This window comes from Xiphophorus couchianus, chromosome 10, assembly GCF_001444195.1.
Source record: "Xiphophorus couchianus chromosome 10, X_couchianus-1.0, whole genome shotgun sequence".
Lineage (NCBI taxonomy): Eukaryota > Metazoa > Chordata > Actinopteri > Cyprinodontiformes > Poeciliidae > Xiphophorus > Xiphophorus couchianus.
This window is the reverse complement of record NC_040237.1, coordinates 11,969,393-11,995,808: the sequence shown is the minus strand read 5'-3', so window position 1 is coordinate 11,995,808 and position 26,416 is coordinate 11,969,393. Positions and strand designations below refer to the sequence as shown.

The following is a 26,416-nucleotide window of genomic DNA, read 5'->3' as shown; positions in this document are numbered from 1 at the left end:
TAATAAATGTACTTCCAATGTGAACTGAAACAAAGTGACACTTTTGGGAAGAAAATGAACTAGTTTTGTGGCAAAATCCACAATCCTTTCCAGATTTTGCCGCAAAACATAATGGAATTTGACTGTAAGCTCACCCTCTGTATGTGATCCGTGTGGTTTCCAGTGAAGAGCAATAAATTTTATAATGTTCGCCTTAGCACAACATGTGATAAATAAAGAAGTATTTATTCCTACATACTTCTTTTTTCGGGAATAAAGAAGCATTGGATACAAAGCTACTTATATACTGAGTTTTGTTGTTATTTCGTAGAAATCGGCTTCCGCTTTGATCACCAAATGGTGGTCAGGCAGATTTTTTGGATCGTAATTGATGATCCAAAAAATGTGTGAAGCATCTGGGGGGAGTCAATATTTTTATACGCACTGTGTATAGAAGAGAAAGTATAACGGCATATTAAGGCCATTGTGGATACAAAAAAGGAGTACATTTCTGCCAAAACAACTCAAATTGTGAAAATAATCTCAGAAATTTTCTAGAAAAAATAAGGACATTTCTGAATTTGAAAAGTGTAAAAAAATGTTTACTTTTGAAACTCAGAAATATCCAAGATTTTTCTAGAAATGTTCTGAGATTAATATCAGAATTTCCTCGTTTTCTGCCAGAAATGCACTCTTTTATTGTTATTTTTTTCTGTTTACAGTGACCGTAATACACGAACGTATTAGGTCCATTTTGAAAGAATTATTATAGGAGGAAAAAATCCTGAAACGACCACTGACAGATACCTAAAGTGGCTGATATGAGCAAATCAAACTTGCGCTGAATTGGTTGTGTATCTTGCCACTCATAATATGGTGGAGGCGCAGACGTGTCGTTTGCAATAAGCCAATGCGGTAACTGGGAGACGGAGAAGAATGTGATTGCCATGGTGACACGAGAAAAAAGTTGCCTGGATGGGTGCCTGTTCAAAAAAACAGAACAATTAAACAATTATCCATCATATATTAAAAACAACGTTTGATGGAACCGTGTCTGTTGGTGTTTAAATCGGTCTCCTGCACAACTTCCAGAGGTTCAGTCTGACCGAAACAATGTGAGCGGATGTTGTATCTGGATCGCGTCGGTGCTGGGTTCGGTGGAGGCCCGAATCGCCGAGCCTTTTGTAAGGAAAAAAGACAGCATGAAGGAAGTGGATTATGTTAATAAGAGCAGCATTGAAAGTCTGGCGTTAGAGAACAAAGTGCGGATGAAACAGCTGGGAGATCACCAGCCGCAGGATGTTTGCAGAAACGAATCCGCAGGTAAGACGCAGCTGTTTCATCAGGAGCTTTCTGCTGTTAGCTTACAGTAGCTTTAAGGCTGTCAAACTGGAATAGAGATGCAAACAATTTATGTTGTTGCGTCAATAACCGCGCCATTCCTTTTGTTATCATGCATGATCTCCGCTGTTATTTCAGTGTAACTGGATTATCGCCATGTCTTGGATGAATGTCAAATGTTTTAGTTTACTGTTAGCTTGGCGTAGCTCTGTGGTGATCTGGTTTGGGATAAAGCGTAACTGTCCAACATGTATTTTAGACCGTCTGCAAATCAGCCATTCATTTTTTTACTCAGCACTATCCTAGATAATTATTTATCTATGCATCATTTCTGGACGATGTTCTGGATTTTTCTTCTTCCAGCATTTAACAAAAAAAAAAAAAAAAAAAAAAACCAAACAACCAAAAAACCTAATTAAATAGCTTTCAAATGATCTCAGTATCGTGTGTAAGTGGAAAAATAACAGTTCTTGAGTAATCATTTATGCATTGTGCACTTTTCTATTCATGGAGATTTTACGGTTAAAATAACATAATTAAGCTTTGAATGAAATGAAAGGTTCCTGTGAATCATTGTTGCTTTTCTGAGTGAAATTAAGACTTTGTGTTAATGGTTTGTTTACATATTTTAGGCAGACTGTCAGGATCTCATACTGGAGCATAAGTTGGATCCATATAAAACCAGGTATTTTTATACAAAGTTTAAAAAACAACAACATATAACCCAACCCTGGAACACTCCCCCACATTGACATTAAATTAGACACATATTTTGTTTATTGTGAAGAACAGTTTGCTGAAATGTCAGTCCCTTCCTCTTGAACGTTTTGGAGGCAACCTTTCTCTCTCTTAGCTTCTCAGCTCCACCTAATGATTTTCTACAGGACTGAGATCAAGATGTTGTGAGCCCACTTTAAAACATTGACTTTGTTGTCCTTGAGCCTCTGTGTAACTACATTTTCAGTATGATTAAGGTTATTGTTCATTTGATAGATCCAATGCTGCCCAAGCTTTAAGTTACTGACTGATATCTTGACATGTTTGTTCAATATTTCCACAAAGAAGGACGTAACATCATCCTCTTTTCTAACGATGTAATCTGTATGATGAAGTGGACGAGTCCCTATTACTGCAAAACCCACTCACCACATGACGCTACAACCTCCTTCCACCTTCCAGTTGGGAAGTTGGTGTCTGGCTTGATTCACAAATTTTGCCCTAAAACTTGTTAAATCTACAAACTCAGAACCCGTCTCTATAATATTGAAGTATCAAATGTATTTATGTTACAGATTCAAAAACAAATTGATTGAATTGAGTCACATTTTCACCAAGCAAATGTAGAATAAAACAATAAACGGGATCAAAGAAATATATGCCATATGTTCTGGCTACTAAAGATCCATTGTGATTTAATTAATACAATATTTTATGTAGTTGAAGTTGTATGTTCGGTTTTATTTTGAAAACCGGAAGTCAAGGCGTTATCGCTTCCATTTTAGCAAAGGACGTTCTGTGGATCGTCTCCAGCTTTGTCTGTCGACGGAGAGCTGCCTGTAAGTTTGTAAAATGTTTAACATGTAGAAGCATGTAGTTACAATATACACCTAACTGTATTCTAAGAAGATGTTTAGGGTCTGATGGAAATGTAGCTCAAATGAGCAGTTATCAGAATTGACATTTAGGCTATTGATCAGCTTCATTTCAGCATCCTGATGTGCTGTATTTTTCTTTTGTAGTTTTACTCTAAATAATTGTGTATTGAATGAAATTCAGTAATGACAACTGTTCATGCTTCACCATGAGTTATGTAGCTGTCTAGCATCCACAACATAAAACAACAATGTATGCTTAGCTTATTTTTGGAAACCGGAAGTTACGGCGTTAGCACGTGTCTAGCAATGCGCTTGTATGCATTGTCTTCAGCCTTTTGGTTAGTTAGGTAAGTTATTTTATGTTTAGAAGCATATAGTCTACAATATACACCACATTTTATTGTAGGAAGTAGTTTGTAATATTTGAGTTGATGTAAATGTTTATATGGGTCTTAGCTTCTACCGTATTTAGCATTTAAGCTAGCAGCAGCAAGCATTAACTTCACATTAGGGGTGCACCGATTGCAGTTTTCTGGCCTATCGCTGATTACCAATTTTTACAAAGCCTGACCTGCTGATTCCGATTTTGGCCGATACCATTTTCTTTGTCTGAAATGTCGCTATATATAGCAAGAAAGTCGTTGAGTTGGTAACAGTGGAAGTTTAACTAAATTTTAATGACTCAATTGTAAATGAGCAGTGCTGATATGTGGACATTAAGCTGTTCTCTAATCAGCCACAACAAATGCTCGATCATCCCTACATTTTATGATTGATTCTCAATACTTCTAGTACAGGGGTTAACTATCTTTTTCACACAAAGAGCCTTTTTGGCCCTGCCACTACAAATGAGCGCAGCAAAAAATTTGTTTATTAATATGTACTACCTAAAATGTTTATTATGACAACTAATAAAGTTTAACTAAGATGTATTTATATTTTAGAACAAAATGAACCCTCTACTACAAAAAAAATTAGAATCTGAGCTATTTCTGTAAATATGGATAATGACAAAAAGAGCATAGTTTGTAGGTGTTATGTGCAGATTTTATGAGAAATCTCATAAAAAGACAATTTTCTACATTGTCCGTCATCAAAAACATTTCCTTTTTGGTTTGTTAGAGCCACAGAGGAGAGGCCAAAGAGCCACAAGTGGCTGTGGAGATGCAGGTTGCAGATGTCTAGTTTAGGAAAACAGGCTGGTTAACCTCGAGTCCTTTTAATGGTGTGTGGATGTTATAGAGATGCCATAGATCGGATGTGGCTTGGAGGAATAAAATTTTAAAATCAATTTTTAAATGGACACAAAAGCAATGGAGAGATAGTGAACCTGGCTTTATGTGTTCATAATTCCTTGTACTGGTTAAAAGAGGAGCTGCAGGATTCTGGACTATTTGTAAATGCTGAGGGGATTTCTGATCATGACCAACATTTAGACTCTTACAATAGTTCTGGCAATAGATAGCTTGAATAATCTTAAGCGTTTGTTGCTTTACATGTTCATAAAAATCTTGTTTTGGTTGTGTAATTCACCTCTGAAACACTAATCACCATGATCATTTCTTGTCTTTATTTTCTCATTCTGTTAAAAGCTTCTCTAGTGAGTTGCCTTAAAGCACTACAGGTACAATTTAAATGCTGAAATTTCATAACATTCTTATGTTTTGGTGTTTTCTATCTTCAGATGTCAACCATCATCCACTGAATAAAGAAGAGGTTCCTTGGAGCCCCAGTTTGGACGAGCAGAACCCAGACGGGCCCTTCATAAAGGAAGAACTTGAGGAAAGTTGGATAAGTCAGGAAGAAGAGCAGCTAGAGACTGAGTACATCAACTTCCCGCTTAATATTGTTGTGAAGAGTGAAGATGATAATGAAGAGGAATCAGAGTACTCACAGCTTCACGAAAGTCAAACTTTAGACCCCAGAGAGGCAGAGCGTCCGACCACCAGCTCCGTCAAATGGATCAAAACCGAAACTGACGGAGATTGTGGACAACTGGAACTTGTCTGGAAGCCTGGTCCAAATAATTTCAAATTAGGTTCAGAAAGAAAGGCTGCAGAATCCTCTGAGACTGATGTCAGCGAAGATGATGGTTATGACTACTGGCAGCAACCTTTGACAGAGAAAGAAAGTGGTTGGAAGGGAGCCTGCGGAACTAATATCAAAGGTTCTGAAACAATGCCTAATCCAAATTCACAGACCAAAGTCCACACAGGAAAGAAAAACTTCAGCTGTGATGAATGTGGCAAAACATTCAGAGATCAGTTTAGTCTTAAATCTCACATCAGAGTCCACACAGGAGAGCAGCCGTTTGTTTGTGATGTTTGTGGAAAAAGATTTAAGCACCAGCACGACGTGAAGAAACATATGAGAGTCCACTCTGAGGAGCAGCCATTTGTTTGTGAAGTTTGTGGTAAAGGATTCAAGCATCAGCACAATCTGAAGACGCACATGAGAATCCACACGGGGGAGAAGCCCTATGTTTGTACTATCTGCGGTAAAACGGCAAGGCATCAGAATAACTTGCGAACGCATATGATAGTTCACGGAGGAGAACAGCCGTTTAGTTGTGATATTTGTGGTAAAAAGTTCAACCGGCAAACAAATCTTAAGGCACACAAAGTGGTCCACACCGGAGAGAAACCACATAGCTGCGAGATCTGTGGTAAAAGTTACAAACGTAGAACACACCTTAGGGGTCACATGACCACACACAGTGAGGAAAGGCCTTTTGGCTGTGAAGTTTGCGGCAAAAGATTTAACCGTAAAACATATCTTGATACACACATGGTGGTCCATACAGGCGAGAAGCCTTATAGCTGTGACTTCTGTGGGAAAAGTTTCTCCCGAAAAACTCATCTAGATTCACACATCAACGTACATATGGGGGGGCAACCTTTTGGTTGCCCTGTCTGTGGTGAAGAATTCCTCCAACAGAAAAGTTTGGACCAACACATGCCTTTACACTTCATATGATAGCGTTCCTGCTCAAGCAGTGTCTATGTTAATATAACATACACTTTATTTCTGGTTTTCGCCCAGGTACATTGATTTAGCTCTGGTGTCAGTTGTTCTGACCACAAAGTAAAGAAGGGCCAAACATGCATCATAAAACCAATAAACTAATGATTTATGGGGAATTAACTGAGTGGCTTTCTGTAGGCCTCTTTAAAAGTAACTGGATAGACGTCCACCTTCTTTTCAAAGGCTTGACAAAGTTTATTTAAGAAACAAGAATGCAAATAAATTTCCCACAGGATTTCAATAATTTACTTGGATGTGTGCTCTTCTAAGTGACCTGGTGCCATAGGGGGTTGTAAGGGCCGACATTTGATGGCTAAACAACAAAACTGAGCTAAGCTAGGCTTAGGGTTATTATTTTGCTTTCGTAGCTGAACAACTTTGGATAGATTGCGACGTGGATTTTGAATGGCCTTCCAACAGAGAAAAACATTCCTCCTACAAGATGTTCATCCACATTTGTGTGAGCTAGCACATGACTTTGAAAGTCCATGAGCCATTGTGGACAATAACATGGCTCCAGAACCTGAATTATTGTGCATGCTTGCCAACTATAAACAATGTGATCTGCTGCTTTGTCCTGAGATATAAGATATGACAGCTGTGCTGACTACATCTAAATCCCCCTATTAATATACAGCAATATACACTACTTATATGCACATAATTAAATGTCTTTGATGCATATGGAAGCAGACTTAATACTCTGACTCATTTGCTACAATGAATTGTTCCTTGAATCCTGTTTCATGTGCAGTCATGGTGGGGTTAGCAGGTTCCAAAACGAGTCCCAACAGGACTTGTAGCTGCCATTTTGAAAACTTTTTTGGACACCCCAGTCTGCCCTAGTTGTCTTTATGTCCCGCTTCAATGTGTTCTCTGTTTTAATGTGTCATATGTGTTGGTAGCACACATGAGTCTCCAGCAGTTAATGCTGATGGTTTCTTGTAAAGGTGGGATTCTATGAAGTTATTTCATGATTAAGAATGAAAAGGCAAAACGAAAACATTAATGCATTTAAACACTAATTTAGTTTGGTGTAGGAATATGAGGGGTCTGTTATATTGAGTCTCCCTCAAAGAGCAGTAAGTACCTGCACCCTTAGTAATGGGTTGGTAAGATTTGATACCAAGATGGTTATTATATTGTTGTAGAATCTCATTTACAACTGTTCGTCTGAATTTGGAGAACCTTTTTCCATTGGCATCGACTCTCAGCTACTCTGTTGGTTTCGTCTCCAAGTGTGAATAAATAAATCACTACATTAGTTAATGTAATCAGGTTATGCTTGGTGTGACGTTGCTTCGTTGGTCCATGACGGGAAGGGTAATTCAGACAACTATCATTTAATATTTCTTTGATTTGAATAATGTCTCTCAGATAAGTCAAACAGGATCACATCATTTTGTTATTTATGAAAAATACGGTGTATTTAAATGTATGTACTGTCCTCAAGCTTCTGTGAGCTCTTTCTTCTTCTGCTTAAAATATGGGTTAAAGCAGATCGACAGTGTATTTGTTGGACTAGTTCTTTAGACTTTTCTTGATCATTCCAGAGATCTTTAATGTCTGTTTTGATCATAAAACAATTTTAATAAACTATAATCTGTTTTCTGACATCTGAACCCTGACTGGTAGTGAAGCAGTTTTAGTTCAGCTTTTATTTCATGTTTGTAATCATCAGTATTTACAGAATTGAAATATTCCAACAGTTAATGAAATATTGTCACAGCATAAAACCTACATTAAAGTGTGCATTGGTGCTAAACCAATGAAGTGAAGTCCTTTTCTCTGTCCTCCATTTGTTTTAGATGAGATGCACTTTTCTCCTTTGCTGCAGATGGTTTCTGTGCTGCTCTTTTAGACTTAAACAGCTCTGCTAGTAAACTCTGCCACCAGGCTTAGTAAAATCCACAAGCTTGTGATGAAGCTTGTCCAATTCTGAACAGAGAACAAGGCGAGGCTAACTTCAGTGTAGAGCAAAGATGCCGTTCATCATCTGATCTACAATTCCTCCTCGCCCGGCTCAGGGGAATCTGCTTGTCTCCTCAGACTCTGGTAACCCAGCATACACACTCGTTAAACACCTGGAACATCAACATTTCTGACTACATGCGGTTTTATTTAAAATAATGGCAGTACATTCTGTATTAGCATAACCTCATTAAGGATTTTGATGTATTTAATCTGAACCGTGTAATTAATGTCCCTGACTGACACCGCATTATTAGAAACATGACATCATGTACCATGATTTCTAAGCCTTCAGGTTTCACAGCAGATTCAAACTCGAGTCATGTGAGTGACTAGGATTAGAGCCAGACTTTGCAAATTTAATGGCTCAACGAGATTACAAAACGGTTTGAGTTCGATCATAGCAGCAAGCAGCTATTTGGGAAAAATAATGCACCTTTCAGAGGACTAATTTGATTTAATATTCTGTTAAAACTTGAAATGCATTCTCTAATCACTTTGCGCAGCTCACACTACTTTGTCCAGTGATCCAGCAGATGGAGCTCTAACACTTAGTTTTTTTTTTTTAAAACGATTTTCTTTCACCAGGTTTGTTAAAGTGAAATGCACAAAGATCAAGCTCTTCTGAAGCAAAATCTTTTTCATCTGAAGTGTTAATCACTGATAGTTCAATCAGGCTGATTTGAAACGTAAGTGAGGACACTGCTTTACAAACAGCAGGAAGGTGTTATTTTTTTTCTCAACCAGACCTCAACAACAACATGTAAAACACTAACCCCATTCTTTAAATCCAGCTTTCATCAACAGTCCTGCCGTAGTCCCTCAGAGGAACCATGAATCTTCTCACTTTCAGAGACTCAGACGAGCTTCATATTGACCCTTTGGGCTGCGGTGATTCATCCACATTATGATGTATAGTAACCCATCACCATTGATAATTGTGTTCAACACAAAGTGCAATGATTGTATTCTTTCTATTTTTACCAAGGTTTTTAACAAATCTGTTTCATCTCCAATTTGCTGCCTTTGTGAAGTCGTGGGTAAAGCAGTCAAGCCACAGAAAACTAGCATTAACTTTGCTCTCTATGAGGTGACGCAGGTTGACTGTCTGCTATATTTTCTGCATATTAACAATAAACATTCTTTTAAACTAGAGTCTTACACAAAAACCTACAATGTCAATGTGACAGTCTTTTAATAAATGTTCATGGAAATGTTAATAGAGTTGCACTCATGACTGAAATCAGTTCTAATATAGTTTATTTCCAGTTTTCTGATATTTGACTTTCAAAATGTGCTAAATTTTCTCTTTAATTTATTTAATCTCTTTAATTAATTTAATTCAATACATTGAATATATTGAATGTACCATTCAATACATTCAATGTGTTGAATGGTAATATTTTACCATTCAATACATTAATTACTTTTTAGTATTGATGTGCTGAATACTTGCTATGCTTATATTATTTGATGAAAAAGAATACAAAATCTTATTAAGCTGCAGTTTAAAACTCAAGGGGATGTTTAAGTAATCACCTTAACTTTTATCAATAAGCTAGGAAGCTGATCTAATTTTAATAACCAGAGGGAATGGCTTAGTTGTTGAAATGAAAGCCATTTAATGAGACTAACGTAGCTGTGACGTGACCAAGTGTAAAACGCTCTGACTACTGAGAATGCAGAGAGGAGCAAATACCGATTCTCTGCAGTCGTTTGTGATATTGACATTGCTCCCATGAATGATTGCGACTGGACATATTGAGCAGCTCCGCTTCCTCCCACTTGCTGCTGTCATCAACAAGCATCTCGGAGGACATGCTGGTGGTTCCACAGTGTAAATCTGTGGAACCACCACACTGCACTGCGCCGGTGCTGGAAACTGGTGCAGGTTTCCAGCACCGGCAGATCAGAGACTGTCACATCAGCTCTTCCTGACTCACAGAAATGTGAGGTCATTCGTCGTATTAAGCCACGCCTGGAGTCACGTTTCTGTCTCCATCACTGCTTTACAGCTTCACTGCAATAATTTCACTAAAGGAGAAGGTGATCACTAATCAACAGTAGCTGTGTTTCCATTACAAATGTGCGCTAAATTCTTTTTGATATTCCGCTGTTGGGGGAGGGGGGGACACAATTTTGCGACTGCGGTATTTCCCAATTAAAATCACATGTGCTTCCTTTGAGTGAATTAGTTTTTCTAATTCCAATTTGCGCAGTTTTATGGCGAATGAAAACACAACTACTGGTCTATTTCCATCTCAGCTTTGAATGAAACCCTAAGAACTGTCTGCTCTGTTAGTCATCTTTGGCTCCAGATTGATGCAGGCTGGTGCAGTGGTCAGTCATGCTGCAGATCAGATCAATCTTTAGCTGTGATCTCAGAGGATGCATCCTTTTGGACTCGGTACAGGAACTCCAGGCGTCTCTGCAGGCAGAGATGGTGAACAGTGAATGGACAGCAGCTGTATGGATTGAGTAGTGTGTTGTAAACCACTTTCAGAATTCAGTTAATAAAGATGTTGCTCCGCTTCCATCACTTGTTTCGTCACTTTCCTCCCCTCAGCGTAACTCCGTCATTTACCCTGCAGTACCCTCTTTCATCAGTATAAGTGAGCAGATTTTATTAAGCACAAAGTTGTACAGATCACAGTAAACCCTGCAGCTCTGCGTCTCCACCTTTTGATGAGGAAAAGATTATTTACCACCTTCACTAATCAGCTTCGTGGAGGAAAACAAGAAACTCCCGACTTATTGGAAATAGTTACCTCTGCAGAGTGTGGTGTTTTCCTGCAGCCAACATATCCGCTGCTACTCAACAGATCCAAGATCTTCCAAGGAGTCTCGGTTGAAACCTGAAATCTGGATGGCTCTACAAATGGACCAGGATGATGACCTCTGCTTGAGGTTAAACCTAAGAGTGTATTGCTTATCTTACCCATTGTTTGTCTGCTTTTTTTTTTTTCCTGCAGTGAAAACTTTTCAGAAACTTTCTACACATGCTGTAACGTCTTTGCTACAAGGCTTCATTAATAAGTGAAGACAGTGGAGCCTGATTCTGACAACCAGCTCCCAGTTTTTTTGTTTTTTTTTTAGTTATTGAGGTTTCTTGTCAAAACTGAACTTAAGAAGTGTTTTGATATCCCTTAAAGAACAAACAAAAGTCTGCTTGCTAGCTGTAAGCAGAAATTACTTTCTATAATGGTTCTTATTTTAGCAGCGATAAAGAAACTGAACTTGTGCACATTGTGTTTAAAATCTGATGAAATGGTATGCTACCGGTCATGACAGTTGTAGCCTTTAGAGCTGTTAAAATACGCAAATCTGAGAGTAAAATCACGTTCAGCCAGAAACACTGCAGCTCTGCCAGGCCTCTGAACCAGATCTGATGTATGCAAAACAGTTTTATGTACAATCGTCTTCTATACACACAGCTTAGCTGGCTCAGTCATCTGATCAGGGCGTTTCTGAAAACTGTAAGTTTCTTCTTTTTTTTTTTTGACAAGTCCTGCAGAAAAAAAATCATCTTTCTGATTATCCGTCTGCAGGTTTAGAAACATACTGTAATCCTTTCAGAGAGCTTTGAGGACGTTTCCGTGGAGATGGAGGTCTGACCACAAACCCAGTCCCTGGTTTATGAACTGAAATGAGTCCTGTTGAGGTCACAAGGTCAGCGTGTGGTTTATGTCGCTTCTTGAGGTGGGAAAGATCTGCGGTTCATTCTGCAGATTCTCAAAGTTTTGTTTTTTTCCCCCCAACATTGCCGTTTTTATTTCCTAGGTTGACGAGAAGGACAAACTCATTTTTCTGCTATTCTGTAAAATCCATCAACATTAAATTAGCATTTGTTTAGATTTGGTGCAATATACATTAATAAAACAGCACAACGAGGAGATAAATAAATGAAGTTTTGTCTTTGGGTGAATAAACCCATTGGAAATTGGTTGGTTTGTAGGCTAATTAGCTCTTAAATTTTGTTCTAACTTCTAATGGGAGTTTTCAAATCAAATTTTTTCATTTGGCTTCAATAGTTTCTTAATGTAGAGGGAGAACAGCAATTTATTCAGAACGAACTCGGACTCCTTCATGGTGAGCCAGAAGTGACGTAGACCAGACTTGATGTATGAAAGACTCTGCTGGTAATTAGTGTTTTGTTGCTCACTGACCTCTTGGTGTGAGTGGACATAGAGTCGGTCTTTGGGTTTACCTCTGTTTTGAACACAAAGGACCTTCTGAGCATCTGCGTGTTCAGCAGAGATCATCACAGAGTCGGTGATCGGACCAGCAGCGCCAGCTGTGAGGCTCGCTTTGATGTCTGTCAGAGTTTCTTTCAACTGTGCCTTCAAATGCCGAACTATTCATTATTTATAGGAGAACAACCAGCCAGCAGCTTGTTGAACTGCTTGTCCAGAGTTTGCAGCCAGAACCCCTGACCAGTCCAACTCCCAGAACTTTACCTTGTAGAAATAATTTTTAGACTGAAAATTCAATAAATCAGTTGTGTGCTCAGGTTTAGTTTATGTGGGGCATAAAAAAAAATAATCTGGCGGTCTGTTCAAATCCCTGCAGGATGAAACAGAAGAAAGTGAATGTCACCGTACTGTCGCTAAAAAAAAAAATCATCAGTAATTAGTGGTTATATTTGAGTTTTTCTGCAGAAATAGTTTATCTGTTTTTCTAAGAAAAAAAAAAAAATTTTAAGGAAATTCCAACACACTAAGCTCCTCAACTATTTAAATGTTATTTTTTGATCTCGTGTTTGTGGAGTTAATGGTAATATTCAGTTGTGTGTATATGATTTGAAAAATTTATTTCAGTAGTTCAATTTAAGAAGCATCAGGAGGCAAAGAACACCATAAAGGAGATTTACTGATGTGATGAGAGGACAGGAAGATAGTTGGTGTGAGGATGCAGAGAGTTCTTGGTTTTCACTAGTCACACATGAAAACCAGAGAGAATTGCTTTAGAAGAGGGCGGGAACCACTTCAGACCTTTACTATCAGAACATCCCGACAAACTGCTGTACACGTTTTACTTGCTGCAACAGCAAAGAATGGACACTTCCCTTCTCTACTCGGAAGAGATGCTTTTTCTCCGTTTGCGTCACTCCCACGGCTCTTTAAGTAAAACCCTTGGCATGAGAGAAGAAATAATTAATCCTGTTAAGATCCTCGAATCGGATGATGAAAGACTCGTCTGGCGAGTGTTGAAGTCTAATTGAAATTGACTCCATAAAGCCTCATTCAGACCAAGTGTCAAATTTTAACAGACACACACATTAGTTCTGTGAATGAGCACATTGCAGGTCGGGAGACGTGTTATTCCTAGTCATGTAAGAACAAGCGAAGCTGTTTTCTGATGTAACAACGGAGATATTTAATTTGCACTTGTGAGCATTTGTTCCCATTACTAAGGTTGAGTCTATACATTAAAATGAATGGTTTTGCTCACTTTTTCTGATTGTTTTTCCAAAACGTTGCTTTAAAAACGAGAAGTGGAAGAATAATAATAATAAAGGAAGACAGATGATGAACGGTAGGTGAGCCTAAAATATTAAAGAAACCACAAAGGTTAAAAAAAAAAAAAAGATCCAGTGAGATGACTGACTTGCTATTAGTGTTTTCTAACTTGTATACATCCACAATTACGTTGTTGATTCTGAATCTTACAAACGTTTCAGCTTTGTTGGAGAAACAAGAACCAATGAGAGCTGGAAAAAAATGAACAAATTTGTTTTTTGTTTTGCTTGTTTTTTTCAGCAGTCGGTCTGATCCTCAACTCTACCTGCAGAGATTCCTGCTGTTCGTCTGGGATTTATTCACTTTACTCCTCCCTGTGGATTTCACTCATTCCTGCAGGTAATTCTTGTACAGATGGACACAGATAAACATTTACACTCCCTAATTAATCTCTTAGGTTTTGTTGCTCCTGTGCTGATGCGAGCGCTGCATTCAGGAATTAATCTGTCGTGACATAAATTACAATAATTTGTGGCATTGTTATTGTTGCTAAAATGCTAAAACTTCAGCCTCTTTAATTCCAGAAGAATACATAAGATAAAACTGTAGCATGTGGACAAAGATGAATCATTAATAGCTTTTAATAAAATAAGAATGAATGAATTAGAGATGCTTTAATTTCTCTATTTTTCTTGTATTATTCCAGCTATGCAGTAACTGAAGAATGATGCATTTCTTTTAACACTGCACGTCCTTTTCTTTATGATTTTCTTACATTTGTATCAGATTTGCTTGAGAAGGGACATTTAGGAGAGAACTTCCTGTTCCTTCTGGTTCTTTTCACTTGCTTTGGTTTTGCTGAGATCAACAAAGCAAGTGAGGTGATTCTTTGACTTCTTCCAAACCGTTAAAAGTTTTAGAAGAACGGGCACACAGTGTTCATCTTCTCCCGATTATTGTTTTATGGGGCCAGCGTTGCCTTACAGGGACAAAGCAAAAGTCGGACTCTGCTCTAAATGTCACAGATTGCATGCAAGGCTCCAGCCTCATGATCTCCTCTACGTTTTTGTGGGAAAGCGGTTCACACAGTGAAGCTGTGACCTGCAAGCAACACAGGTTGGGATCCCTGCATGTGTGCCGCAGTCTGAATAACAGTGATTTTATAATCGGCATCAAGCGGGTGAACCGTCAAACACGTTGTTTCAGGACTGAGCTAAAACGAGGAACCACATGATGCCGTGAGTCAGAGTGAAAGCTGGATTCTGCATTGGTTTGCAGAACAAGCTAGGCTATTAACAGAGGGTACTCAACGCTCTCGATCCTAATCTCTCCCAGGAGATATCCAGATTTGAGGTTTGAGCTGGCCTGGGTTTTCTCCAGTTTTCAGATTTTTCTCACGATGAGAATGCAGAGAAAACGGAAGCATCTGTATATGCATGAAGTGTAGTTCTGATGTAAATGGAAGTAAAGGTACAGGCTTACATAACGCCTGTCAGATTTGACGTAAGATGAGAGCTGAAAGGAAAGCTCTTTCTGCACTGCCGAGAACCAATCTCATCCTCTTCGCTTTGTTTCCACGGAAACAGCAGACATGCGACTCACTGTTTCAGAGAGAGGAATAAGAGTTTTAAAGACGACGAGGAGGAAGGAGGGAAGTAGGAAAATTTGAAGTCCGACACCCCTGTCCAATCTGTAAAAACAAAGCAGAGGTCCCTCGGGATTCTCTGTCTGCAGGAAGAAGGCGCATCTGTTGGCGTTGGTATATTTAGTCTGAATTAAAGACTGCAGCTTTAAATCTAATGGAAAGTGGAAACATCTGGAAAATGATTTTAAATTCTCTCCCCCCCCCATCTCATTTATTATGATTAGAGAAGATGTAAAGGGATAGAGAATGTGATGTCATAAATGCTCAAAGGGAACTTCAGATTTAGCCAATTTTAATGTGAAAGTTTGAAGATTGTTTTGACAATTCTTTGCCACTTTTAAATGTTTAACCTTTTTAAGTGAAGATGAGTCACATTTCATCACATCACATATAACAATGCAAAGCAGCTAAAAGGTTTGATATTCAGACTCAGGGATTCCCCCAGAAAACTTGCTAAGCCCGGTGCTACGGGCACTGTGGCAGTCATCCAACGGCCAATCGATTTTTGTGTTTAAAAATGTTTAAAAGTGACCGAATTTAAAAAAAAAAAAATCATTGGGTAATTGTGTATTACTGGAAGACATTCTTAACAACACTGAAACGCCAACTACAGGACCTCAAAAAAGGCAACATGAAAAAAACCCCTAAAATAAATACATAAATAAACATTGCTTAGCCTGGTGGGGATGCTAGTAAAGCCTGGTGGCCCACCAGGCCTAGAATACACTGGGGGAAACCCTGACACTGTAAGACTAAAAGCTGAAAGTTTGTTATTCTGGACATGTTTTACTGTCATGTGTTAATCTCTCTGCACACTTCCTAAAAAATAGACATCCAGTTTAAAGTGACAATAATGATAAAGACGGTTTGATCTGATTTCAGAGGAAAATGAGGTTTGTGACGGTACGGTGCAGCATTTGTGCAAAACGACATCGTCTCCCAGGAAGTTTTCCTTTTTACTCTGGTGTCCGTTTTTAAGATGGCAAACAAAACGGTTACCACGTTGTATTTTGTTAGAGGTAGCTTAGAGGTTTTTCAGACGGTGAGCTGAACAGATCGTTTTATATTTTGGCTATAAACTCAATATAGACTATTTGAATTTCCTGTAGCACAAAGTAGTTCATAAGTGTAAAGTGGAAGGATAATCGCAGATGTTTGTTTGAACTCTACATATGAAAATGAGAAAAGTGTGCCGCATTCTCCCATGATTGCCCGCTTCCTTGTCGCTGCTGAAGAAAAATCTCCCCGCAGCATGATCCTGCCACCACCATGTTTCACAACAGGCGGAATGTATTATTTATTCTGTTACTGAACTCCGCTTCACAAAATATTGAGTTTTGAAAGCTGAGCTGTTCAGCTGAGATCATCTTAAGGACTTTTAAAGAGAGACGCGTTTCTCCTGTGGTCAGATATCCGGTCCCCCGTAAGGCTTTGTGTTTGTTTCTTTCAGATGTCGCTCTGTTTGTATTGTTGGCAGCGCTGAGAGCAATCATGTCTTTTAATAATATATGGTGCATTACATAACACAGCGGCGCAGAGGGAGAGTAAGAGAGAAACACTGGAGGATCTGACTAACGCTGGATTAGTGTTGCAGCCTGTGACATCTCTGTTGCAGAACAATCAGACACCATGATAAGCCTGTAAGATACACAAAGAAAAGTTGAGTCAATTCGATGCCAAGAACCCAGACTGAAGGGAAGAGGAGGAATGTTGCCAGGTGGGGGAGGGGGCTCCACCCACGAACGAACGAACAGCAGGATTATAATCACGTTTGGCCCTCTGGTGATACCTACAGTTTGTTCATGAGGAATTATCTTTATTATTATTATTATTTTTTTTATTCTTCCATATATCCAACATCAGCAGATAGACTCCAACCTGCAGTAAAAGAAGATGAGGTTCAGACTTCCTGTTGAAGAGGCAGCAGCAGCTTCTTCTTCTTCTTCCTCTTCAGCCTGCAGGTTGCAAACATCTCTGTGCAGCATTAAAAATAATACCTTCCTCCACGTTTTCTCTTCTCTGTGCTAAATATTTCAGTCAGCTGAGGATGCTCGGGCCGCACAGCCTCCAACGCCTCCCTCCCTCCCTCCCTACATACACGGCGCAAAAAAAAAAAAAAAAAAAAACCGCTCCAGAAATCTCATTCGGGGCGCATTACGGAGCAAGATGGCGCTCTTGCTGTCAGCACCTCGGACAGCACCGGCGGCTCGCGCGCACACCCCGCTCCTCTTTTAACTTCTAATTGATTTCTATCAATTGAGGCGGCATCCACGTGACAAAACCCCTGCGGGTCGGAGCTGTGGGGTGGTGGGAGAACTTCCAGGTGAAGCTGTGGGGGAGGAGCGAGGAGCTGCTGTCAAACTGGACTCCTCGTCTTCATCCGAACCAAGTTACTCGAGAGAAGAACGGAAAAGGGGGGGGGGAATTCAGATCAGCTGGTTTAAATAGACATATTTTGGGGGGTGGGAGAGATGAGGCGACGTGTTGCGGAGTCACGGCGGAGCCACGGCAGAAATGAAGCTCTGATCTCCCGTTTTCCTGTCCTCTGAGTCCCGCAGTGTTTCTTCCTGGTTCTGCAGCTCCAGCTGGGAAGATGCTGGCGCTCCTGGCCGCGATGTGCTCGGCGCTGTTCATCCCGGGCTGCGCCCTCAGCTCGCATTTCAACCCAGGTGAGTCCGCCCCGCAACACGCCAGATTACTGATGCCACCGCCTATCCTACTGATATAATTAGAGCAGGTTGTTTCTCAGAAAAGAAAAGAAAAGAAAAAAAAACCTCCACGTTTTTTTCCCCCTTTTTTTTCTTCCGTTTTTTAAATTGTGGTTTGAGATGGCAGGAGTGATGTAATGCTTGCGCTTTGCTGGTGCTGCTGCATGTTCTCCTCCTGACCGTGTTTGATCGGATGTGAGTTAAAGAGGAGAGGCCGACCCTCAGGTTCAGAGATCAGAGCAGCTCAGGTGCAGATAGAGGTGAAAGGTGAACGAGGAGTTGTTGGGAGGTGGAGGAAGATGAAGCAGGACTCCTAATTAGCGCCGAGGGACGGAGGAAGGCAGAATCTGTTGGAATAAGCAGATTTCTCTGCAAGATGAAAATGATGACCTTATGATGTAGATGGAAACTCAAAGGTGGGGTTTCTGGTGACTAAAAGGTTCCTGGATAAACAGATTTCCACTTTCACTTCCTCCTCACCGTTTTGTCCCCCGCTCCCCCCATCATGTGAAGAGATTCCTATTAGTCAAAACTCTCTGCTCTTTTAACAGTACCACATTCATAATCTCAGTGCTTTTCTAAAACGGGCTGAGTAGCAGAAATCTTCCACTCCACCGCAGCATTTTAAAGTCTCATCGGATGCAGCAGGAGCAGCTGACAGGAAAAGAAAAACCTTTTTGCCCTTATTTTATCCCCCGAGGAACAGTAAATTGAAAGATCCAATCCTGATGTCCGCCTTTTTTCACTAACAAATGACCATGTACTGACTGTAAAAACACAGCGGGGTGTTGAAGTATAGATTACCTCCTCAAGAATACAAAATAAATAAATAAATAAATCGAAGAATTTTAAAAAGGGCACTGGAAAAGCCGCTGCTGAATCTGCTTTGTGTGTGTTTGGGTTGATGACATCACAAGAGGCACTAAGCATTATGCTGGACAGGTTCATTTTTGACAGATTTCCACATAGCTGCTGTAGCATCACGGTGGACGTTTGCCTGTTAAAAAGGTCCAACATCGTGTGTTTGCATATTTCACTTTTCACCATTAATCTTTGGTTTTGAGGTGGAAACGCCTCCTTGCCATCACCCTAATGTTTAGCTCCCTCCACAGATTTCAAATTGGATTTATGTCGGTACACTAGTGGAGCCACTCCAAAAATGTAAATATTGCTTCCATTCAGAAAAAAGAAACAGTATTGGATGTTTTAAAAGATTATTTTAACTGTAAATCTGCCAAGGAGATGAATCATTTTTCATCTCCAATAATTTTGAGACTTTTTCCGCCTTGCAATCATTTTCAATACTTTTGCATAAGTTGTGGAAGATCCAGCAATTCAGCAGGAAAACTGGGAACTTTGGGAAACTAATCAACTGAATCAGGTGGTTTTAATAACAACTTGACCGGGATTGGTCAAGTTGTTATTATTAAACCTTTGACAGTTAACTCAGTCCGCTCCTTCTGCTCCTCTTCATAAACTAAGGTATGAAGAGGCATAAATTAGCCAAATTTCCAAAAATCTCAAATACAACTCAAATGTTTTGATCCGACTGTTGATCGCTATGATCAGAGATGACACGGCAAACGATCTCTGATCAGTTAGTTGCCTTATGTGATGTCATCGGAGGCATGTGGTGTGGACACTGGTTTTTGAGAGAGTGTCTGTTTTATCTTGATTAAATAGCAGTTCACAGTAAAATAACAGAAAGCTGAGCTTGTAGCGCTAAGTCAGTTTGTAACAGAAAAAGTGTGACGATTGTAAGAGTGCTAAACATAAAAATGTATTGTTTTTCAGAAAGCACAATCAAATGACCTTTTCTGGATTCTTCAGAGAACAAAAGTCAGGAAATAACACTATTTATGAAATAAATAATAACCAAATAACACTGGGTTCTCCACATAAAAAAAAGGGTTAGGGTCAATTATATGCATGTATAAAATAGTTACTAACTAATAGTTAATAATAAGTAAAGTTCATTACTAAGGAACATTTTATTGCAAAAGTCCAACTTATCAAATAAAAATGCACATATATGAAAATACTCTGGTATTGTTCAGGGAGCCGGACCAAATGTGGAGGCGGGCCGCATCTGGCCCGCGGGCCGTAGTTTGGGGACCACTGATCTAAACTATTCTGCTGTATCTCTGACCAGCTTCCCTGTTCTGTTCTTGCCTCATCTGACCAGAGCATCTTCTTCCACATTCCTCTGCAGCTGCGTTTCCATTACAAACATGCGCAAAACTTTAATAATCTGCTAATGTCAAAGAAGCACAAGTTTGTTCATGCCGTAAGTTATTAGAAAACATGCAGTACCATCATACTCCTGCCACTTATTGCTGTCTTCTTTGTCTTTTCCGCTAATAGTAATATCTGGCTGTTGATCATGACTCATGTTGAGCAACCACAAAAAAGTGTTTCCATTAAAGTTCAGCAAAATACATTCATTTTGATACAGGCGCAAAAACCCCTTCATTCTAGCACAAAAACATTTTATGTAAAAAAAATTTTGAAAATTGTTTCCATTAAGCCAATTTATTTTCATAATTCCACTTTGTGCAATTTTATGGTCTACAGAAATGCAGCTGCTATAAAACTCAACGCAAGCACAGAAATTGGTCTGACGGTCGCATCTTTGCTCCGTCTGGTCAGGAAGTGGGAACATTTTTAAACTTTTAAAAGCAAAACCGAAGAAATAAAATATTCATTGATGTGTTGCTGAAAACCTGTTGAACGCATGTCGACCCTTTAAATGAGGAGGCGAGGGAAGAAACAGAATGCAGGCGGAGCCCAGAAATGAGCATTAGATTTCAGTAATGACCCAAGTGGAAGGTAATCTGAACCGGGGAATATTCTGGACTTTCTGGGCTCTTCTAAACGCTCTGTGGGGAGCATGACGATGACATCACAACCCTCTGAAGGGCTTGGCTCGTATCTGTAGGGTGATTTTTCCTGGCAGTGCTGGCTGCTTTCCCAGACCTCAGGTTGTCCGTTTCCCATCTCTCTGTGGACTCCTGGCCACAGCAGCTCTCCCTGATTATATCGCCCAGGAAATGAGGAGAAGCAGAAGTTTGTACGTTTTAAAGGTCATCAGAGCCTCATTGTTCTAGACTGAAGTGCGGGTCGAGGAGTTGTTAGAAACTCAGAGCGGAGGGGATACAGATCTGACAGAACGAGGTGTCTGCGTTGACCTTTGACCTTCACGCAGCAGAAAACGATCTCGCGTGACGGTGTGGAATGTAAGTGGAGTCGGTCCAGATGCTTTGATTGAACGGACACACAGGCATGATTGACGGCGAAGGGCCTCCTGGATCAGAACGAGATAAGACAAAATTCTTTAGTGTAAAATGTTTTAGATAGTAACACAGAATTAAATCACATGTGAGATTTTGGCTTTGTTATTATGTGTCTCCAATATTTATGGAGATGGTTTGCTACAAAGAGAAACAAGAAGCCCAGAGTGTTAAACAGAAGTTTGAATTGATGCATATTTTTGTGTGTTGTGGTTTTTGCCGGAGATGTTAGAAAAGCGATTAAACGTCCCAACACTACTCCAGGCCATGTAAACATTACAGATAAACCCGCCTGCAGTATCAAACCAGAACAGATGCATCAGCAAAGCTGAATTAATTCTAATGATGATGATTTTTATAAACTGCCGGAGTTTGCCTTTTGCTTTGTTTGTTTTTTTTTTTTACTCCGAATCATTCTGCAGATTTTTTTTAACAGATTATTTCTTACTGCAGAATCATTGTGGAGGGCATTATATATTATCCCCAGCCTCCATCTTGGCCTGTTGTGGGCTTGACTAATGGGACAGATGATGGGGTCCGACAGCCGTCACCTGCTCTGATCTCCGCTCCGTCCCCAGGCCTGCTTATCCGTCTCTCCATCTCCTGATGAGGCCTGTTAGATCTCTCACTGGAAGTCATGTTTGATCACACACATTGTTGTGATGTTGACTAAATACATGGCAGCTCAAATGAGGGTTTTATTCCTCGAGGAGAGCGGGGATGGGCGTACGCAGAGTGAGAGGCGGTGGGAGAGTTCGGCGTGTGTTGCTGCTGTAAAAACACGTCAACGACCTGTGGAGGAAAACTGCTGCTCTGACGAGGTTTTTTTTTTTTTTTTTTCGTTGAAAAACGTTTCTTTTCTTTTGCTCACCAATTGCAGGATGTTAGGAACTCATGGTTCACCCAACTGTTTATGAAAAGTGTTAGTCCCTTTGAAGTTAGCTCTGTTTTCCACTCAGCTGTGGAGGGAATAATTGGAATGTCTCAAATGTGCATCAGGCTACTTTTCATCATCTAGTTTACTCTGGACAAAGAAAGCCGTGTCCTGTTGTCGGCAGCAGGCTGCTTACAATGCAACCTTTCCTCACATGCGTTATAAAAACATGTCTTCCTTCGTGTCAGGAAGCATCAATTTTCAATCAGATCTCAGTCGCATCTAAATCCGCTCTTGGATGTCATGTGTATCGGGATAAGATCGCCTCTTGTTCCAGTTTCAGATGCGTAAACGCACTCGGAGGAATTCACTTATCGATGCCAGAAGGAGTTCTCGTTTGAATGCTGCATGCTGTGGTTGTTTTCTAACTTGGCGTCTTATCACTTTATAACAGGCTGGTGTTGATGAAGACTGACTCTGATCAGCTTCCCTACATTGGCCACAAACACGGAAGAACCTGAATTATTATTTCTATTTCTTCATTACATGCATCGAAACAGCAGAGCATCACTGTTTTTTCATCTTCACAAGGAGAGAAACTAAATTTCCCTCCTCATAATTTAACGTAAAGATTTAAAGTTTGGCCTTCATTTTTACAACGGATTTATTTTTTCATCCTGACTGTTGCTGGGATATTTTTTACATCTTGTTTGTCGTGAAATTCCCCCAACTGAGGGATGTGAAACTGTTGGCAGGCTGCTTGATGTGATCGCGCAAATGTGCAACACAACTTTTTCACACTTTATCATGTTCCAAGGGGCTTCAATTTGTTTTATTGGGCTTTTATGTGATGGACTAAGACAAAGTAGTCCCATTACAGTGGAGTAGAAGGTGAACCTGGGGTGTGCTTTGCCCAAATTTATTATAAAAGTGTGGTGTGTACAAGTATTTTTGAACTCTGATGCTTAAATAAGAAACCAGATGAAGATGATCTTCTGTTATAATCTTCATCATAATGGTTGCTGTCAGTAGAGCTGCACTTTACGTCCCAGCTCTTTGTGATTTTATTTATCCATAGCCATTTCTTTATAAAACAAAGCAGAGATCCTTAAAAAACCACAATTTTCCCCCTGATAACATCCATCAGGCTTTGGTTTCTTTGATTGCTTTGACTGTATCTGTAATTATGAGAGAACTGCAGAAGGAACCTCATTTCCTCGGCCCTGTTTGGCCTCTCGGCTGAGGCATTAATGACAAATTGATCTGCTGTGAAGTGAAATGCGCTTTGCGAGGCGTCCACTTGCCGTCTTCGCTCTGCTTAGTCTGCCGATTGCTGGACGAGTAGAGTTCAGCTCTGAGGGGCGGACGGCAGAACGTCTGCAGATCTAGTCGTAGGGATGTTGATCCTCTGTAATCCTACACATCCTGAACTTTTTCTATCGCTATGGTGTGTGTGTGTGTGGTCATTTTTTAAAAATCTGTTTCTTATTGCCTGCCTTTCAGCTCTACATGAGTCGTCTAGAAGCTGTCTCAGTGCGAACAGTATTACATCAGACTAGAGAGGGTCTGACTTTAAGGGATTCATCAGGTTTCTGGGTGCAGCAGCATAACAGAGCAAATCTACTCAGGAAAACGGGTCGCAAAGTAAAACTGGTTTCATTAAACTTGAGCTTCTTCCGAGTATTCTCTCTTCTGGTAAAACAAACCTCATCTACCCTGAAATCTAAAGTAAATGTCCAGCTAATTACTTGTGGTTCACCATAGCTCTTGAAGATGTGCATGACTTGTGCAGCAATTTACTGTACTAGTCCGCAGCATCCTGAACATTGTACACATGAGGCCATTTGCTCAGAACCAAAATTAAAGAGGCGGTGTTATGTATTTTCCAGACACATAGTAGCATTTTATAGCACAATCTAGTAACTGTTACTTTCAGTTACTATAAAAAACAGTGCATATATCAAACATAACTTCAAAAAAATTTGACTTCACAATTGGGCTTGAAATTGGGCCTCTGTCTCTTTAAGAAGCTCCTGCTCTTTCTGACAATCCGCCTTCAGCACGCCATTCCTCTTACATTTTTACCAGGGATTCCCTATGAGCTAAGCCAGTGGTTCCCAAAGATTTTCTGGGCCCCCCTATAATTACAATTAGGGATGCTCCGATCAGGTCGTTTGTTGCCGATTCCAATACCGATCATCCATGAGGCTGATCTCTGCCGATCACCGATCTTTGCCGATCGCCTGGATTGACTGTTTATTTTTCACGTTAGTTATAAATGATACTATGTGATCTTACAAAATTTTTAAAAATGAGTTGGTAATAAATTCACCTAATTAACGTAAACATGCAACATACTTGCAGGCACAATGCAGCAGCTACTCAGTCAAAAGAACTGAAAAACCTGCAACCAGTTAAACAACATTTAACAGTAAGGTTCTCTGTACCCTAAATTATACGAGTCAAATAAGTCTCACAACGCTGCCTATATCAAATAATGTCTAGTAAAAGAGGGAAACATTCATTCAAAGTCAAACGCAGGTTGCATCAAAACAAACAATCCTAAGTTACTGAATCAAAACTTCCTAAGAGTAGGGCTAGCTGATTAATGCTGGTTCTGATTGGCTGTTTCTGACTGAGCGGAGTAATTCTGCAGAACACAAGATTAGGGAGAGGAGATCAATGGTTATTTATTTATTTTTTCATAAATTATGTCTCATGTTTGGACATAGCGAAAGTTTTAATATGGGAAATCTTTGTTGCTGTTATTGTTTACGTTACATGCTTTAAGCGGCTTTAAGCAGACGTTCCGGGTGGAGCAGAAACGGCGCTCCGTCTGTGAAATATTACTACCAGTAGCGGCAGTTCAAGACTTGAATTATGTTTCAGGCTATTTGTTTAGCTTTCTGACCGTGATGCTAATCCGAGTGAGTGTTGGTAGTTGTGCGCTGCTTTACCTGCTGTCTGGCCGCTCCGGATGTCATTTTTTCCTTGCGTTGAGCCTCGATGTAGCCAAACTCCGTCAAGTGCTTGTTTTTTTTTTTTTAAACGTTATATTAGATTCGTTCTGTTGATGCATTGTGACGTGCTTCACCCCCGAGGTAATTTTCCGCCGCAACACGCAAACGCCACCATTCACTCTTAGAGCGTTACGGTTCCTCACGACGGGATTTGTTGCTGCACGCTTGCGCAGTGTGAAGGAAAGGGGAGATTAGCTGCACACGTAGGCTGCGGAGTGAGATACAGGTGATAGTTTTGGTGATCGGCAACAAGACACAGTGAGCGGCGATCACTGATCATACACTTTTTCACGGAAATCGGCCGATTATGACCGGTGGCCGGTCAATCGGCACACCTCTAATTACTATAAAATCCCCCTCATAAAAGAAAAAAAAATCGACTGGGCACACACATCATTCAACTAGACATAAACCTATACACATATTTTGTTTATACACTTCAGGTTGCAATAGTACACACTACAAACAATTGTTACAGTAAAACACGTTTGTGTAACTGTTCTTTTTTTTATCCATCCATGCAGCTTCCCGCGCCCCCCTTGCACTGTGCTCCAACTAGGGGGCGCGCCCCACACATTAGGAACAACTGAGCTAAGTAGATGCGTGGTTCCACCAGGTGCTTGCTAACTGCTGCTGCCACTAGTCTAGAGGAGCTGAATGCAGAATTGTGGGGGTGGGATCTTACCAGAAGGGAGAGTAAAGGATTTCTCAAACACGCATGAAAAAAATCAAAGCAACACTCCAGGTCTGTCTTTGATGAACGAATCATCAAAGACCTCATCGAAGGAATCAGTCCTTTGATTCCTTTGATGAGGGAAAGGAATCAAAGGATTCATTTGATTCCTGGATCAAAGGAATCCAGGTGTGTAGCCTTACACCAAGCTTAGCCTGGTGTAAGGCTAAAGCTTTACACCAGCTTTAGCCTGGTGTAAAGCTCAAAAAAGTTGACTTTACGTGGTTACCTTTAAACATTTCAATATCAAATAAAAATATTTAATAGTTTTATACGAGGTGGAAAAAGACGAACTCGGCACATCACCAGCTGTCCTCCTCAGTTTCCTCACAGCACAGTGCCACATGTTATTGGCTAAGAGGTAAAACAAAAGGCTAAAGCGTCTGCAGATATCCTACTAGACCAACACCTTTTCTACTGTGACTCTTCAAGTTAACATTTTTAACAACACAAAGCTTCCTGGAACATAGTCTCATAAGATATCATTTTAATATAAGAGAAAACTGCCCCAGTTCACTTAGGATGGTGGTTCTCTGCATCAATGCCTTGAAATGACAAACTACAGAAGGAGTCTGTTCCTGCAGGACAAAACTTAATAACTTTGATTAGTGTCAGAGAAAAATATTTGTCAGTCGTTTATAAGGATTGTTTAAATCAGTGGCATCCAAGTCAGCGTCCTGTAAGTTCTAATTCTTTCCCTGTTTCAAGACCTGAACAGAATAATGACACGTCAGCAGAACCTCTGCTGAACACTGACATGCTGAGGACGTAGTTTGA

The 26,416-nt window shown here is 40.0% G+C and overlaps 2 protein-coding genes across 4 annotated transcripts in view; both read left to right on the top strand.

Annotated features, from left to right (window-relative positions):
- Positions 1–948: 948 nt before the first annotated feature.
- On the top strand, positions 949–7,717 carry LOC114152191 (gastrula zinc finger protein XlCGF57.1-like). 2 transcript variants are annotated; one of them, XM_028029989.1, is made up of 2 exons: positions 949–1,302; positions 4,600–7,717. In XM_028029989.1, exons 1-2 carry the CDS (start codon positions 1,182–1,184, stop codon positions 5,889–5,891), a joined length of 1,413 nt encoding a protein of 470 aa, XP_027885790.1. In that variant the 5' UTR covers positions 949–1,181; the 3' UTR covers positions 5,892–7,717. The 2 variants fall into 2 exon arrangements, with proteins under 2 accessions (XP_027885790.1, XP_027885791.1); XM_028029990.1 differs by lacking the exon at positions 949–1,302 and adding an exon at positions 2,753–2,876.
- Positions 7,718–17,455: 9,738 nt separating this feature from the next.
- aatkb (apoptosis-associated tyrosine kinase b) overlaps positions 17,456–26,416 on the top strand; it is a 59,428-nt gene continuing 50,467 nt past the window's right edge. The window contains exon 1 of one of the 2 annotated variants that reach the window (XM_028030102.1): positions 17,456–17,683. In XM_028030102.1, the coding sequence (XP_027885903.1) occupies positions 17,608–17,683 (76 nt within the window). In that variant the 5' untranslated portion in view covers positions 17,456–17,607. The remainder of the gene's footprint in view (positions 17,684–26,416) is intronic. The other variant, XM_028030103.1, reaches the window with a different exon arrangement.